The 19741-nt window shown below is 27.8% G+C and overlaps 1 protein-coding gene across 1 annotated transcript; it reads left to right on the forward strand.

Moving 5' to 3' along the window:
• Positions 1-7363: 7363 nt before the first annotated feature.
• On the forward strand, positions 7364-11627 carry LOC101263506 (serine/threonine/tyrosine-protein kinase HT1). Its single transcript, XM_004236625.5, has 3 exons — positions 7364-8606; positions 9754-10209; positions 11216-11627. Exons 1-3 carry the CDS (start codon positions 8181-8183, stop codon positions 11465-11467), a joined length of 1134 nt encoding a protein of 377 aa, XP_004236673.1. The 5' UTR covers positions 7364-8180; the 3' UTR covers positions 11468-11627.
• The last annotated feature ends 8114 nt before the right edge of the window (positions 11628-19741 follow it).

Genomic DNA, 19741 nt, shown 5'->3' on the forward strand with positions numbered 1-19741 from the left:
TAAAGTTATAGTTTAATAAGTATGAAACTCAAATACTCACAATTAAAACTCAAAATAGGTATAATTTAGATATGTTTTGAAACTTATCTCACTAAAAAATGCAATAAAAATGTAATGATCATTACACAAAAATAGAAGTAAAAACACATCAATTTTCAAAGATAAAACTATAGTTTGGTTCCATATTATAAATTTATATTATTACTTTATATTTTGTAATAAAATTTGGTTCTGGTCTATTATATTCGAGGTTAGTATTTTTTCCCACAAAAATACAATCAAGAAAAAAACATTATTATCAACTTGTGTTATTTGGAGATACAAAAATGTAAGAGATTATATTCATTTTCTCTAATTTCAGTTTTATTCATTGCTTTATCGTATAAATTATTATTAACTTGTGTTATTTTTATTCATATGTTTTTATGTAATATTTAAAATTAATATTGAGATTCGATTAAAATTACAAAAATAAAAATTAATTTTTAATAATAAAGTAAAAATTTAAATAATCAATTATATTATTAAAAGTCAGCTATATTATGAAATCTATCTATATTTCCAATTTAACTTTCTTCACTGTTTTAGCTTAAATTCGAAATTTTAAATTAAGAATTAAAGATCGAATCATCCCCAATAATCCATATTGTTAAGCATTTTCTATTTAAGTTGTTAAGTTTTTTTTTTTGATAAAAAAAATGACGTTAGACAGCAGATCTTGATTTGACAGTTTACTCCATCAATTTTTTGGCTTTTTATGATAATTAATTTTAATAATTAAATATTATTTTTTTAATTTCTCTTTTTATTTTATTTGTGTCGGTGACAGATACTAAAACTATTGGGGCATCTGTATGCCCTAGAATTATCATGTGAATAACTTAGGTCAAGGTTCCCCTACGTTGTTGTTGTTGTTATTATTATTATTCAAAGTTTTTAATTAAATAAAAAGAGTCAATTTTAAGAAATAGATATGATAAAATTTATATTTATGCAAAATTTTGATTAGTGAATAGTTTCTTATATTATAATTTGTAACGATAATATAATCAAAATCTCTTTATAATAATATTATTTATTTAAATATTTTAATCGCTACAATAAAACATTATTCTAAAGAATAAATAATAAAGCATGAAAACATTTATAATAAAAATACGGTTGAAATAGTAAAATATTAATTGTAAAATATAATCACTATAAAACAATCTTTAGTTACATTATTTTGTTTTAATTAAGTTCTCATACTTTATATTACTTCACTTTACTAATTCCATTCTAGCCACAAAATGAATTTATATCACCCTTACAAATTAGTTTTTCTGTGAATATATTTTGATTATGTACTTTATTTATATTCATCAAGTAATAAATAAAGAAAATGAGGAGAACCAACTATTTAGCTTTATATTAACGATTCAAGTATTGTATAATAGTCCTATCCATCGTAGAAATTATTCATAACAACGAAATGATAGAATAAAGTATGTGTGTCTTACCCTTCCGCGAGGGAGAAAAGACTATATATGTAAAGTCTGAAATCAAAAGGATAATAATTTTTTTGGAAAATTTCAAAAGGGCAATTCAATTAATTATGATATTAAAAGAGCAATTTCTTTTAATACCGTTTTAATTAGATTTATTAACGTAAGACTCAAAAAACAATGAGCCTTACAAGGCGCAAGGGCGTCAACGCCTTGGGCGATTATTTCTCAAACCATTTTATTTTTGATGTTTCGTATATAAAAAAAAATCACAATTTATTTTCTTGTTTCTTATAAGTCTAATAATTTTAATACATAATCAACACTGTAGTTTCGTCTGTTATATGATTACAATGTTAAATCAAATCAACATTGTATAAGTTTCACGCGGGATAGAATCAGAACGGAAGGAGATGGGATAAACGGGATGACACTTTCAGTTATTTCAAAAAATGATTTTTTTAAATTACGAAAATATAATATTTCTTTTATTTTCCTAAGTTTAAATTAATAATTTTTAAATTTATAATGTAATTTTTTTTACTTAAGTTTATTTTAAAGATATTTTATTAAAAAAATTTACTTATTAAGTTTGCAATTTAAGTCTAATTAAGTTTTCAAGATTTAAATCTTTTGAAGTTTATAAGTTATTACTTATTATTTAATAATATGTTATAATTCATAAGTTATATTTATAACTTGTAGTTTAAATAACTTAAATTTGCAATTTTGAAAAATTAAATAAAAATAAGGATAAAACAATTACACAAATTATAAAATATAAAATATAAATTATAATTTATAAATATATAATATAACTTAATTAATCAGAACCGGAATAAACCGGTACCAAACCTCTGTTTCGTTCAGTTCCGTGTATCGATCCAGGATGTCTCGTTCCGTCCCGTAGGTAACCGAATCGAAACGGTATCGAACCAATACCAGTATATCCCGTTCCATTGCCCAATCTTATCATGAACTTTTATTCTTATTGACATTTGTTTACGTCTTTACGCATGTAAAGAAAAAAAGTTTTGTTAAACTAATATATAGATTTAGAGTAAAGATTTATCAATAATTAATATATATATATATATATATATATATATATATATATATATATATATATATATATATATATAAATTCATACATCTTAATTTTAAAAAGAAATTCGTTAAAGGTATCTAATATATAAATTTAGATGGTACAAAATGAATGGAAGATATATAATTGATATTTGAACTTCTTGATTTGTTAAACTTAATATTCCCTCCATCCGGAATTATTTGTCATGTTGCACTTTTCGAAAGTCAATTTGATTAATTTTAAAAGTTAAATTAGATTATATCAATTTGATATTTTAAACAAAAAAATTAGATATTCTAAAACTATATGAAAAGTACTATAAATTACAATTTTTTGCATATTAATATGATGAAAAATTATATCTTAAAATGTTAGTCAAAATTTTTATAATTTTACTTTAAAAATAGAAACCATGACAAACGAATCCGACAGAGGGAATAGTCACTTTCAAATCTCATGTCCAAAAAGGGTGGTTGACCTTTTGTTGTCACAATTTAGATTCAAATTAATGAAACACATTCAGTTTTTCAAGCTTAATACACTGCAAATTAATATGGGACAAAATCTTGCAATTATCACATCATACTAATTAGATACCAACCTGATAATGTAATGATTAAATGAAAATAAAAATAAATTTGTTCTTTTAAATGAATTCATCTTAAAATAGTGATATATCACCAACAATACTACAATAGTAATTGACATAATGAAAGTAAGTATAGATCGATCAGATATTCAAAGCATATAAGAAAAATTATTGGAGACGATTAAAAATACGTATATATTAAGAAAAAAGAGGATTTTGATTTGTTTTTTAAGAGGTAAACTAAAGAATTATGATGATATTTGGTAATAAAACACTTCAAAAAATATCACGCTGAAAACTTTTCGCTATGGTTGGAAAGAGAACAAATCTAACTCTTAATAATATAGCAAATGAAGTGGAATATGTATGCGTGAATAAATATGAGACATTCTATGCAAATTCGAATTGATCGATCTTGAAAACAGATATCAAAAGAATTTTTTTAAAATTTCAATTAGTTTCACTTTTTTCAATATTTAATTTGATATATATATTATTATTATTTTTAATTAATCTATAATACAAGTGCATGATTTTTTATAAAAAGAAAACCTGAAAAAGAAATTCTAGTTTGACTATACACTTGAAATAACTTGTTAATTTTTTCAACTTAATTATTACAAGTTGTAGTTTTTTACGGGACATATTATTATATATAACTTGTTAAGTATTTTATTTATTTTAATATTTTCTTAAAATAGCAAGGTTGTTATTTGACATAGACATAAATTAATGCATTTGTTGACTAAACATGGGCAAGGTTTCTAAATTTAAACTTTTAAAATCCGTACCAACCAAATCATTCTATTAAAATAACTTGTAGCTAATCATATGCTTCAACACTATAACAATTTTAATAAAATACCAACAATAATAGGAATTAACATGACTCGTGACTGAAATGGTTTAAATTTTTTTATCTTAAAAATTTTAAATTTAAACTTATGGAAACGAAAAAATTATGTAGAAAGTGACGCTATTCTAATAATTAAATTTTAAATGTGTAAAATTAAATTTAATCAAATTTTAATGCAGATATCACGTTAGAAAAAAATTATAGTAGGGAAACTTGAGTTGCGGGAATACTATACAAACACCTAACTTTAGGCTTAAGAAAGCTATTTTTATACGCTATGTTTGGTGCTAATTATTTTAGTATAGACAATTGATAATTGTTAGCTACTGACGATTGTTAATTTTTTTTAAATGACCCAAAAATTTATAGGGATATGAATTTAATTAATTAATTAATTAATGTCAGTAAATATTTTAACACTTTTTATTATATATATATTTATTGTTATTAAAAATTATTTTTATCATAATAAATTTTATGTGATAAAATATATTAATATTTTATATATAATTTTCGACCAAAAAAATAAATTATGAAGTCTTTGTGCTTCCTAGCTAGATCCTCCATGTTGGTAAATAGTTAGGCGTAACAAAATGACTTTCTAGCTAGAAAATCTTAACAAAATATTTAACCTCTCAAAGTCGTGTGGTACAAAGATTAATAATATAAAGATTAGCAATTTAAAAATAAGTAATCATGAATATATTAATGCAGGGATTGGTTCAAGTGTTTGGTTCATTATTTTCACCTCTTCTTGTGTTTGGATTCAAACTCTATTAAAAAAACTTATTTCTAATTATATTTTTTAATTTTTATTATGTAACTGAGTCAAGGTAAATAATCATTCGATAATATAATTTTTTATGACCTTCTAACTAGTCAGGAGAAGAACAATTTTGTTGACGTGTTTGTTATTTTTTCACTTGAATTTATTTGAGGATAAATAAGTATCATCTTAATAAATCACTCATCAAATGTCAATTTTCAATTTTAAAAAGATAAACCATCTATTTTTAAAATCGAAAAAACGGTAAACAATAGTAAAATTGAGTAAACCATCTACATTTTCACATAAAAATTGCAAGTTATAGTTTCACTATGTATGCTATTTCATAAAATTGTTCAAAATACAAACAATTAGAAAGTCAAACACAAATTTATTTTTTTAATTAGTAAATATTAAGTAACCCACATTTCAAATATTATATTGATTTCTATTGAAAATATTTAGTAACAAACAACTCTCTCTAAATAATTGTGTAAGCTAATTTATTTAAATAAATAATATAAAATTAAAAAAGAAATAAAAATGAATGATTTGAGGTATTAATTCCTATGTATTACTAATACTTCCAAAAGAATAATTGTATTAGTAATACATCTTCTAATATCATGTAAGGTGTATAACTAATCCACGAATTAATTATACATATACCTAAAATCTTCAAAATAAGATATTAATAATATCATACATAATACATAAACTACTTCTCATTATTCTTCCTACGAATCGACCCCTTAATTTATTAATCAATTGATAGTAATTCATTTAAAAGTAAAAACTTCTATTTATTATTTACCAACACAAGCATCTATGAACGATAAAAATCAATAGATGCCTAATTTTCAAATTAAGTACAAGGAGAAAAATTGTGATTTCAAAATTCAAACTAGTGGGGCTCTATCATCCATTTCCTATTAGGAGAAAATAAATTTGGTATTGCCAATTAAATTTTTTCTTCTTCAAACCAACTTTGGAATGATTTAGATGAGCCTAATATTTATCAGAAACAATTTTCTTATCGTCAAAAGTTAGGTATAAGGTTTACGTACACATCATTCTCCTCAGACCTCGCTTATGGTATATCACGTTGTTGGTCTAACATTTTCTCATAAGTAATTTAGTTTTGTTCAACAAAGATATTCTTACCATAGTCTAACATGTTCATGAGTTTTATAAGAGAAATAAAAAGTTATGATTTCTTAAACAGTTGTTCCAAAAAGAGATAAATCTCTTCTAATTAATCCAACTGAGGTTTATTTGGGCTTCCTCTCCAGTCCAGTCCAGCCCAGTTTTTATGTTTTTCAAATGTTGGGCCTGAAGTCACTCCAGATCCATCATCTTACTGGTGGACCATCTTTTGGTTGTTATTAAAAGACTCAAATTTAAACCCAATCTGAAATATTTATGAGATTTGTCCATCTTACTAAATGAAATATTTATGAGATTAATATAGTATTAATTGTTTAGTTTTAATTTACATACATTTGTACCTTATAGTTGACTCATACAATACAATTATATATGACTTAAGTACTTTGACTTGAGTGTTATCCACTAGAGGTTCCACGAGAGCTCCCGTTTTACTGTGTGATGATAGAACCATTGATATAGTAGCTAGCTCCCGATAAAGATATGGTTAAATCTATTTCTTCATCGTCAGTCAAATTACCGTTCGTGAGAATATGATATTTTATCTTATCTTGAATAGGAAGGTAACCTACTTGAAAAAATTCCAAGCTTATAGGAATTATTTTGGAATAGTAGACTTGACTCACAAGCAAATAGAAGACACATGAGGCTATACTTTGATTCCTTTGGCTAATTTAGGATCTCCTAGGCTCATATTTTTCCCACATCAAACAATATAATATTTATAGGAATAATAAACTTTTTATTAAAGGATTGCCTATTAAGGCTTCTCTTATCTTCAAGAATATAGGAAGTGGTGAAATGACATTAATAAATTGCTAATACCATATACAAATAGTTCTTGAAATTTTTTCCATGCATTTGTCACCAAAATTATTATAATGTAGTATATTATACTTAAAAAAAATAAATAGAATGAGATGTAATGTAGACATGAAGGAAATTAAAGAAAGAGATGGAATGCTAAGACATAGGATGAATAATTCAAAATAAGTATTTTAAAAAATTATATTATATGTATATTCACATCAATTTGATCAATTATATTGAGTGTTTAAAAAACGCAATCTTTCTACTTATGCTTAAATATTATCCTCTTTAGATTTCACTCGTTTCTACTTATGCTTAAATATTATGCTCTTTAGATTTCACTCGTTAAATATACTGAATATATTATTTTCTATTATCTTATTCAGATTTCACTTATGGATTAAAGCGGATATGTTAATTGTTGTTGTATTGAAAATTTAGAAATTTTTCTAAAAGAAGAAGTGATAATTTATAAGGCTTTTGACAATGTAACCACTTGCCAACTTTTAAACATTGATGATTGATAGATGCAAAGGAAAACAAGAAAAAGTGTTAGATTTTACATACAAAACCCTTTTTAATTTCCTCTTTCAAATACATTCACGAGACACCCCTGAAAATACTCTCTGCTTTTTTTTTTCTATTGCATTTTCATGAGCCTTCTTCTTTTTTCTTTTTTGAAGATTAACCATTTTGTTCATCTTTCATTTGATAAACTTCATTTCTTTTTAACTCTTTTTTTCCCCTTTGGAATCCATTTTCTTGAATCTCTTCATGCATTTCTTGAAATCAATGCAAACATCTAGAAGAAAAACACCCTTTGAGAAAGTTTCTATCTTGACACTTTCCAAGTGAAAAAGATTTGATTTTTTTTAACTATTTTTTTTCTTCTTTCTGTTGTTTCTTGTAACTTGTAGAAAGTTTTGATGGGGTTTTTTCTTCTTTGGAGATTAACACATCTTTCCTTCTTTTTTGATAGAAAGTTCACTTCTTTTTAACTTATGCCTTTTGAAATCCATGTTTCTTGAATTAGTTCATGCATTTCTTGAAATTCAAAAACACAAAAACACCCTTTGGAAGTATCTCTATTGTGGAAATTTCCAACAGCTTTTTTTTTTTTTTTGGGCTAAAAGTGTGAAAAAAGATTTGATCTTTACCCAATATTTGGTTTATGTCAACATTTTCCAACATCTTGAAAAAAATTTGATCTTTAACCAACATTTGGTCTCCATTTTTATGGCTATTTCTTGTTAGCACTTTTCTACTTCCTTTTAGGCTGAAAAAAGTGAAAAAGATTTGATCTTTAACCCAAAAAATGGTTCCTATTTCAATGTCCACTTCTTGTTAACACTTTCCAACATCTTTTAGGGTGAAAAAGATTTGATCTTTAACCAAGAATTGGATTCTATTTCAATTTTTCAATGGCTACTTCTTGTTTCAATCCATTTAAGCTGCGAAGATCGAGGAGCAAACCGTTATCAGTTCCTTCCTCCTCATCAAGGACACAGTGGAATTCAGCTAATATTGAAACAATGGAGAAGAAGAGATTTGATAGTTTGGAGTCATGGTCAATGATATTGGAATCTGATAATGTTGAAGCTTGGGAAACTTCAAAAGAGGATCAAAAAGAAGAATGGACAGCTGATTTATCTCAGCTTTTTATTGGTAATAAATTTGCTTCTGGTGCACATAGCAGAATTTATAGAGGCATTTATAAGCAGAGAGCAGTTGCTGTGAAAATGGTCAGGATTCCCACACATAAGGAGGAGACTAGAGCTAAGCTTGAACAACAGTTCAAGTCTGAAGTTGCTTTGCTTTCTAGACTCTATCATCCCAATATAGTTCAGGTCAAATTTCCTTTACTTATACGTTACTTTTGTTTCAATTTACGTGACGTAGTTTGAGTGAATATAGAGTTTAAGATAGAAAAGGTGTTGTAACATTTGTGTTGATGTAAGACTTTCGAAGCTCGCAATCTTAAATATGTCATAATATTTGTGTGGTTGTAAGTATTTTGAGACTCGTCATCTTAAACATGTCATATCATTCATGTAAATATAAGATTTTTAAAACTTGTGATCTCAAACATGTCTATCACATTTGTGTGGCCGTAATACTTTTGAAATTTATCATGTTAAACATGATTTGTGTAGTTGTAAGACTTTTGAAACTTGTGATCTTAAATATTTGCGTAACATTTATGTGACTATAAAAGCTTCGTATTTAAGGTAAAATGGAAGGTTAAAGTTAAACTGTTTTGCAAATAATGAAATGTGTTATCTTTTTTTGGAATGTACTAAAAAGGAAATGCTGAAACAATCTGGAACAAAGGGAGTATAACATTTACTTGTAGTTTTTTTGTTTGAAAGCACAATCACAACCTATAATAAACACTCCAACTCATCCCCCCTTTGTCTCGTAGACACCCGATGCTGAGGAGTCTAGAGTATCATTTTGTAATTTGGGTTATTTAACTGACGCAATGGAGACAAGTTGAAGTGTCTAGACGTGCATACTCAAAGTTGAAGTGTTTACTTTTCCGCTGCGACCAAATATCTGTGTGCTTTTGTATTATGATTTTTTTGTTACAGTTTAAAGTTTCTTTATAGCACTTGGTACATTCACATTTAAGCATTTTTTTGGTTTCCAAGTATAAAGGAACATGATTTTCCTTTCTTTTTATTTTTTTTTCCTGTTCAGCTTCAGAGAAGTAGCTCAAGACCTTTTTGTAGAAAGTTTACAGAGAACATTATCACTAAGTAATTTTATTCAATATGAAATTTAATAAAGTTGATGCAGCTTCAACAAATTAATACCTAGCCTACTAATCTATGTTGCACGGACTCTTCAAAAATATTGCCAGTTAGTGTGTGACGTGTGTCGAACCATCCAAAAGCTATGCATTTTTAGAGGATCGGAGCAACATAGCTACTTATGAATGCTTGCCAATGAGTCCTATTTTTTTTACTAAAACATCTCTTGTTTATCTTACAGTTCATCGCCGCGTGTAAGAAACCTCCCGTGTACTGTATCATCACAGAATACATGTCACAAGGAACCCTAAGGATGTACCTCAACAAGAAAGAGCCATACTCACTCTCAACAGAAACAATTCTGAGGTTAGCCCTCGATATATCGCGAGGAATGGAGTATCTTCATTCACAAGGGGTGATCCATAGAGACTTGAAATCGAGTAATTTACTCTTAAATGATGAGATGCGCGTTAAGGTCGCGGATTTTGGCACGTCATGTCTTGAAACACAATGCAGAGAGGCTAAAGGTAATATGGGAACGTATCGATGGATGGCACCGGAGATGATCAAGGAGAAACCATATACGCGGAAAGTTGATGTTTACAGTTTCGGGATTGTGCTGTGGGAACTCACAACAGCTTTGTTACCATTTCAAGGAATGACACCAGTTCAGGCTGCTTTTGCTGTTGCTGAAAAGGTTTGCCTAATTCAAAACTCAATTATCATTTTTCATAGTTGATTTTGTGTTTTTAGATTAATTAAAATTTGGCAATTTCCCCTGTTTCCTGAGCTAGGCCAAGTGGTCAAGGTGCAAATAGCCTTTGTTAAATGTTACTACTTGCGGAGGTGGATTCAGAATTTGAACTTGATGAATTCGAGTTTGAAATTCTTTTGAATACGGGAATAGTGTTGGATAGTTTATGTTCCTAGAAGCACAAAAAACCACAGTGAGAAGTTCCAACCAAATGTATGAGAAGTAGAATTGACTTCATCACTATATCGGAAATTCTTTTCCCTACCTAGAACCCGATGGTGGACGTAGATAATAAGTTAGGGGTTCAACCGAACCCAACAATTTTGACATGGATCTTAGATATACATTACCTTTTGATACCATGATTCTAAAGTTATAATGGATCGAGTAGTAAGAATATGAAGATCGAACTCATCAAAACTTAAATCTTCAATCCGCCTTTGCCAAATGAAAGTCATGACCATAGTTTTTTTTAAACTTTTACTTTGACTTGATTCTTAGTTAGACCTGAAAAAGGCCTAATAGTTCCACATTACCCACTTCTAAAAAGTTTTTGTATTTTAACGTGGCGTTGACATGTTTGAGATTAAGATGTATTGGTTGGTTGGTTGATTTATTAATGTTCGTTTTTTAAATCTTGAATCTACCTCTGCTAGAACCATATTCCTTGTGATGGGCCACCTTTGAGCCAAATGAAAGTCATCCTCATTTCTCAAAAGTTTTTCGCATTTTAAGTTGGTCTCAACCGGTTTGAGACTAACTTCAAGTTGATTGATATGTTCGTAAGTTTGAATCTTGAATCCGCTTCTGCCAGAACCTTTCATACAAATGGAGGTCATGGCCTTAGTTTCTTTTACTTTTGGCATCACGTTAAACATTTCTCAAAAGTTTTTTTTCTTATTTATAAGCTGGTTCGTTGATTGATTGTACAACGTTTGTTATTTTGTAGAACGAACGACCACCTATGCCAGCAAGTTGTCAACTCGCGCTTGCACAACTTATAAAGCGTTGCTGGGCAGCTAACCCTTCGAAAAGGCCAGATTTCACATACATTGTATCTGCACTCGAAAAGTACGATGAATGTGTCAAGGAAGGACTTCCAATGACCCTTCATTCAGGGCTAGTTAGCCGGAACGCCATTATTGAACGTTTGAAAGGCTGTGTATCCATGAGTTCTTCATCTATACCTGTAAATGTTTGAATCTTTTATCAATCAATAATAATTCATAGTCATTTAATATATCATTCTAATTGTTCAATAGGTACATTTGGTAAATTAACTAGCTACTTGTATAGTGTATATTCATCAACTGTGTTGTAGTTTATTTTATGTATAACATTGTGTCTAAGAAATTCTGACATTAATGTATCTCATTTAGATTTTCTGTATGTAATTACTTCACAAGTCACACCATTAATGTGTTTTCCCATAGTTTGACGGAAATGGCCTGGACAAAGGATCACAATTCAGTTCTAACTTGTAGGCTTTAACTTGCCCGCTTAAAGCCAGAATAGTTGATAATCCCTAATCGACTATACACTAGTTAATTTATTTCCGAGTCTTACCCATATTGCCGATCACTAGGGGTGGCAATTTCAGCCCATATTAATAAATGAGTTCATTTTGACTATATTTGATGGTTTGAATCACTCATATTTTAATTGGTTAAATATGAGATTCAGACTATTTTAAGTCTCTACAAATATGATCAAAATGGGTTAAATATGAGTATCCATATTTGACCCATAGTAGATCACTTATTTTTACTTTCACTTTCAGTCGAAATTCTTAATTGTGCTAAAAAATAAAAAAAATTAATTTTATTATTTCAAAAATAATTTATTATTTTTTTTTTTTTTGCAAAAACACATTTTATTATCACACTATAGGAATATATAATCAAACACTACTTCTTGTAATCAAGATTAAATGATGTCATATTTCAAATAACTCGGCTTATTTATGGTAAAAAGTCATTTTCCTTACACTTTTATTAAATTTTGACTTTATAATACTTGCTCGAACTAACATATTAAAATATAAATATTATTATTAGGGGTAAAATTTAGGGAAAATTTCATATATGGCAAACGGATGTTATGAAATTACATTTCATGGGTATAGTTTATATAATTACATTCCATGGGTATAGTTTAGTTTGTTAGGTGACTCTAAATTTGTATAAAACGTTTTTTTAAATTAAATTTATACAAAAAAAAATATTTTTCAATAAATGATAACAGTAGCACAAAAGATGCTAACAATAAATTTAATTAATCCCATGATTTAAGCAAAACATTCAAAATCAAATATTTCTTCAAAAAAAGAATTCTAAAGCTATAGAAAGACAATGCCAGTTCAAAATCAAATATTTTTCTAATTTTTTTTAGATAAATCTATGAAACACACACACAGAGAGATATATTTATATATAAATTGACTATATTGTATATATTTGTGAAATTGTATATAATTTTATATAATATTTGTGTGTAATTGATTTTGTGTTTTAAATTGTATATGACCATCATATATTCTTTTAATTTTTTTTTGGATAATCTTTTTGTATAGAATATTTTATTATGTTCCTATTTTTTCTTTTTGTATAATTCTAGAAATTTGTATAATGTACAATAATTTTGGTATATATATTATAGTTATATATGTGCATCTGTGATTCATGTTTTTGTTTTTTTTTTTTAAAAAAAAGTATTAATGATTAAACTGATTGTATATAATATTCATTTGTTAATTGTATATATAATAAGCTTGAAATATGTTTCTATATTTGACGGTGTAACGTTTATATATACAATATTTTATTATGTTCATAATTTTTTGTATATATCGACGAATTTGTATATTGTATTATAATATTAAAGAGTGATTTACAAATTTCTTTATACAAAATTAAATAATTGTATACAAATAGCTATTGCCTCATAAGACTTTGTATATGTTACCTTAATATACACCCACTATATACCTAACTTTAGTAATTGATATACAACTAATAGAATATACAATTAAGAACTTTTTCATAATACTTTGTATAATTTAACTTAATATACAAACCACTATATACATAACTTTGTAATTTGTATATAAATTACACTACCTGACATTCCCGATATTCTTCATAATTTGTCCAGTTCTGATGAGGCAGATTCAATTGAATGACTTTATGAATTGCCATTGGGTCATTTTTTTTCATGGATCTCAATTCTTCAATAGATTGTTCAACTTATACTTGTTTATGTTTTGCCATAGACCCTACATTAACCCAGAATCATGAATTAATCCAATTGAAACGAAGGTGGATTATCAACAACATTGACATGCAATGACATACCTCTCGTAATCCTCATACATAGACAGAAATCATCTATTCTGATTTTGAAAGACTTGTAAATTAATAAGTAATAAAGATTTTTAAAAAAATATATGAAAAAACTAACAATCATACTACATATACAATTGTTGTAGAAGGAATCAAGAAAAAAAAATATTGAAAGCCATGAATTTGGCACTACCTACGAAAAGTGGAAGAACATTGGAGGGAGAGGTCAAAATTTTCCCAATGGAAATTCAAATCAGAAGGGAAGAGTAATTTTAGGAAAATATATGGAATGAAAATAGGAGAGATAAATTTGATTTTGAATAAAATTATATAAAGATCTTTGGATGACTATTTTTATTCTGTATACAAATAGATAGTGGATCCCATTAATTATGGCAAAAAAATGAAACTGTATTTACTGACCGTAAATAAATTAAACTATACCCTTATTAACTAATTACATAGGGATGTTTGCCATCCCATGTAATTTTCCCTAAAATGTACTCGCGTCGGATAGATCTATCAATATGAGCTAGCCCACCATCCGGGTTAACCCATAGATGCTTTGACATTTTACAGGCTAGGTCGGGCTAGCCTATTTTTAGTGTGGGCTAGAAAATGGTCGGCCCAACCCACAAGTATGTGGGCTACAGGCTTGCCGGGTCAGCCCACTTTTTATAAAAATATATTTTTTATAATTATTAAATTAAATTATAAATTTACTTTTAAAATATTATCGTGAATATCGACAAAACAATATTACATGATATTAATATTACTACTTGTTAATCAAATCCACAAATAAAATTATCTTTATAATATTTATTATGTTTTTTTTTAAAAGTAAAAGTATAAATATCTAAATATAAATATTAGGCTAACTGTTTGAGTTTGGACTCTCTTTAAGTTTAAGTTTTAATATTATATTATATTTTTTTATTTAATTTTTATTGATCCACGGGCCGGCCCTATCGATATTTCTCAAGTCCCACAAATCAGCAGACTTATTCAGGCCGAGCTAAAAATCTCTTTTCTTAAACGGGCACCAAAAATCTTAACCCAGCTTTATTAAATCCCGGGTAAGGACAGACCGGCCCAACAGGCCTAGCCCATATTGACAGATCTAGCACCGAATGTATGCACCACTTCAGTATATGCACGCCATGTGTTTAAATATACAGGTTATTTTACTTTATTATTTTACTTTATCTTAATTTATTAACATGTGTTTTTGTAACGACCTGTTTAGTCGTTTTGAGCAGCAGACTTCGATTCTGGAAAAAACTGGCAAAGACAACGGGCCCCACGACGGACCGTCGCAGGGTCTCGTTTCAAAACACTTAGAAAATCTGAAAATTGGGTACTGAAATCGACTCTCTGAACTTCGTAACGGAATGGCAGGACGGATCGTCACAACGGACCGTCACAGGTGTGACAGACCGTCACAGACTCTTCAGAGAAATTGAGTCTCTGAAGTCTGTGACGGAGCAGTAGGACGGACCGTCGCAGGCGCGACGGGCCATCGCAGGCGCGACGGGCCATCGCAGGCTGTGTAATCCCAGTCTGGATCGGATTTCTTTATACGTTTTAAGGGACGTATTTGACTATTCCTGCTTTAATTATAAAGTTAGTGGGTTAATGTTAATAAGTCTAATTACTTGGGGGTTAAAAGAGGTAACCTTAAGTTAATTAGTGGGTTATTATTGCCATCTTTTATTCTTAATTATATGCTAATTAGGGTAAAAGAAAGAGGGTTTGAATAAAGAAAATAGAAAGAACAAGAAGAGAGAGAGAGGGTCGATCGAGAAGGGGAAACACAAAGCTTTGGAGAAAATTTGCTTGCTTGATCACTAATCTTCGGTGGAGGTAGGTTATGGTTTCTCTTACGATATTCGTAGTAAACTCTTAATAGCGAATGATATGTATTGATAATATTGTAAACCCTGCTATGTGCTTAATTGTATGCTTGCATGAATGTAATTATATAATTGTGATTATATAAGCATGATGAAATTATTGAATCCCAAATCTTGCAAAACCCTAATCTCTTTGTTAATGATGAGGCCTTGGTATAAAAGAAGGCGTGATGAACTAAAATAATGAGATTGATGATGCCTTGGTAAGAAAGAAGGCTTGATGAATTGATAGAAGGAGATTAGGGGATCGGGTGTCACGAACCGACACGTAGATTTAGGGGATCGGGTGTCACGAACCGACACGTAGATTTAGGGGATCGGGTGTCACGAACCGACACGTAGATTTAGGGGATCGGGTGTCACGAACCGACACGTAGATTTAGGGGATCGGGTGTCACGAACCGACACGTAGATTTAGGGGATCAGGTGTCACGAACCGACACGTAGATTTAGGGGATCGGAGTGTCACGTTCCGACACATAGTAGTAGGGGATTGGAGTGTCACGTACCGACACAAGAGGATTAATGAATATGAGGGAGCGGAGTGTCACGTACCGACACAAGAGAAATAAAGATAATGAATCTTGAAAGATGTTAATATACTCAATCTAATGAACATAATTCCCAAATGAGTATGGTATTGAGGCTTGAGTCCTCATGTGTGAACTTGACGGTAATTGTTAATGGTATAGTACTTGTTGTTGCTACATGTTGAGTATCATAGTACATTTTATGATATTACTTGGTATATATTGATTCCTATTTTGAGTTGGCCGATGATATCTACTCAGTACCTGTGTTTTGTACTGACCCCTACTTTTATGTTTTCTTCTTGTTTATTTGTGGAGTGCAGCAAACGTGCCGTCATCTTCGACTCAACAGTAACTCTAGCCAGTCTTCATTACTCCGGATATCAGGGTGAGCTAATGCTTCTAGCTTGGACTGGATCTTCCTCTTCATGTCTTGATGCCTTGAAGTTCCGGCATGGACTAGCTTTTGTGTATTTTTAGCTTCTTAAAAACTCTTAGATTTAGTAGTTTGAAGTAGATATTCTTGTGGTGATGACTTCCAGATTTTGGGGATAATAATAGTTATTGGTTTTTATTAATGAGTTTAAGTCTTCCGCATTACTTTATGTTGATATTACATTGAAATGTTAAGGTTTAGATTGGTTGGTTCGCTCACATAGGAGGGTAAGTGTGGGTGCCAGTCGCGGCCCGGTTTTGGATCGTGACAGTTTTATATCATTAAATTACATAATAATGAAAATTACATTAATTTGATATAAACACACAATACGAATAAGTTTTTTCGTAATATTAATCTTTAGGACCCAAAATTTTTATCAAAACATTATCCAATATTCATATAATCTATGGAAAAATATTTTCACTTCTTTTCCATAATGAGAAAACACACTGATTTCAAACTTTTATCTTGACTTGTTTCAGACGTAGAAATAAAGACCCATTCAACTAATAGACTTGATTTTGACCAAGTCATAATTCACTCAAAAGTCAAAGAAAGAAAATTATACTCTCCTTCTCTTCTAATTTATGTGACACTTTTTTAAATTTTGAGATTCAAATACGTTTACTTTTTACTGTAATTTTTTCATACATCTTTCAAATATTTGAGTTGTCTATTATTGTAACTTATAGTATTTTTACGTAATTTACAAATATATAAATTTCGTTTCAAGAAAAATTAAAGAGTTTATATTCAAATATTAAAATAAACTTAAATGATTTACATTTTGAAAAACGAAATGCGTCGCATGCAATTAAGTAAGCCTTTTATCATAGTTATATGTAACATTTGATTATTTGTAGTCATATATAATACTTGACTAATGACCAATTCAAAGATAAAAATCCATGACTATCTTGTTCCACTTTAATTACGAAATTTATTTTAGCGATAAAGATCATAATAATTTTTGACTTATTCATGTGTTTAATTAATTTTTATATTTTAAATCCTTTTAACAAAAAAATTTCAATTTACTTAGAAATTTTGATATTTTCATGAGGAAAAAAGATTTATAGTACGAAGCGTGTAGAGAATGATAAGGGAACCTAAGATAAATTTATTGTAATACTGACATTGTTGTAAAGAATTATAATATCGAAGATGTTCTTTTTTTTTTTATAATATATATATATATATATATGTATATATATATATATTTATTTATTTATCCAATATCTAATAATTTGATGATTGTGGGACAAAAATAAAGGTATTTTAAAATGGCACATGGCAAGGTATTATAATACAAATAAATATTTAAAGATTGGATTTTGATTATTTTTATTCAGCATCAAATAATTTGATGATTGAGGGAATAGAAGTTGAGATCAATGTAGTTACAAAAATAATAATTATTAAAAAATGACACATGGCAAGGAATTATTAAATATCATAAAAAATTAAACATTGGATTATAATTATTTTTATTCTATTAAAAATCCGTTTGATACATTATAAATCGTTCCGCATTATTGATTATTTAATTGGAACATCAAATATTTTGATGAAGCAGGAATAGGAGTTAAAATCAATGCCCATATGACAAGGAACTATATTAGCATTAAATTAAATATTGAGTTGGGATTATTTATATACTATTAAAAAAATATTAATTTGATACATAAAATATTTCGCATTTTTATTATTTTTATCCTAATGTTTAATAGTTTGACAAGGGATGGACTAGGAGTTGAGATTAATGTATGTAGGTACCAAAATAATTTCTAAAAAATGACATATGACAAGGAATTATTAAATATCATCAAATTTAAAAAACAATCTAACACATAAAACATATTGTATTCCGATTATTTTTATTCAAACATCAAATAATTTGATGAAGAAAGGAATAGGAGTTGAGATCAATGTCCATATGATAAGAAACTATATATATATATATATATATATATATATATATATATATTGAGTTATGAATATTTTCATACTATAAAAAAATAAATTAATTTAATAGATAAAGTATTTCGCGTTCTGATTATTCTTATCCCTAACATCTAATAGTTTGATGAGGGATGGAATAGGAGTTGAGATCAACTTCCTTAACCCATAAATAAGGGGACATATAATAAAGGATTATAATATCATTAAATTAGAGATTTGGTTATGATAGCAACATCTAATAATTTGATTATGAAGGTTAAAGGAGTTGAGACCAACATACTTCACCAAACAAAAAAAAAAGAGAAACTTTAATTAAGCAACAATAATTGATCATTATATTAATGAAAAACTTTTAATTATTAATTAAGATATTGTTGATGCAGGAGCAAGTTTGTTGGTAGGGAGAGAGAGGGGATACATAATTTAATTTGTTTATTACTAAATATATATAAATATAAATGACGTAGAAAAATAAAATAGAAAACAAATAGAAGAAAGTGACATTTACTATTATATCTTTTGATGAGAAACTTTTAAATGATAATTTTTCTTATAAAATCATCAGTATTATGCTCATACTAAACAAAATTCTCCAACTTTGATTTATTATTTATAAAGTTTTCATGCTCAAATTTATTATTTATAAAGTTTTGAACGATGTATTGCTCGCTAAATTTATATTTAAGTGAAGAGAAGTAAAAGAATATGATTGTTATACATTACTTTTTATTTTTAGTTAAAATGGGTAAAAGGATGTGGCCATACTCTATTATTTATGGAATTTTGAACGTGCATCACTCTCTAAATGTATATTTAAATGAAAATAATGTAGAGGATTAAAATTCATTAATTATGGACTGAGTCCAAAAAAATCTCTATTATCAATACAAAAAAATATACTCATTTTGTTCATTTTTAATTTTTAAATTGTATTTTTTGAAAGTCAATTTAATTAATTTTTAAAGTTAAATTATATTAAATTGATTAAATATTTTAAATAAAAAAATTAAATATTCAAAAAATTATACGAAAAATGCTATAAATTATAATTTTTTACATATAAATATAATTAAAAAATACATTGTAAAATATTAGTTAAAACTCTAAAAAAAGAAAACTATAATAATTAAAAGAGGACAGAAGAAATAAAAACAAAATTCACTAAAATTCCATTTTCCAAGAATGTAAAATAGTAGTTATAACTAAAGATTTAATACTTTTTTAACAATAGCAGTAAAAATGTCCAACAGAATGTCTCCTTTACAAAACATTTCCACAATCAAGAAG

Source organism: Solanum lycopersicum, chromosome 4 (assembly GCF_036512215.1).
Source record: "Solanum lycopersicum chromosome 4, SLM_r2.1".
Lineage (NCBI taxonomy): Eukaryota > Viridiplantae > Streptophyta > Magnoliopsida > Solanales > Solanaceae > Solanum > Solanum lycopersicum.

Excerpts from the sequence above, each read along its gene's own strand:
- LOC101263506 (XM_004236625.5), top strand. The coding sequence starts at position 8,181 with ATGGCTACTTCTTGTTTCAATCCATTTAAGCTGCGAAGATCGAGGAGC. Across the intron at positions 8,607-9,753 it reads ATCATCCCAATATAGTTCAG|TTCATCGCCGCGTGTAAGAA; the intron begins GTCAAATTTCCT and ends TTTATCTTACAG. Across the intron at positions 10,210-11,215 it reads CTTTTGCTGTTGCTGAAAAG|AACGAACGACCACCTATGCC; the intron begins GTTTGCCTAATT and ends GTTATTTTGTAG.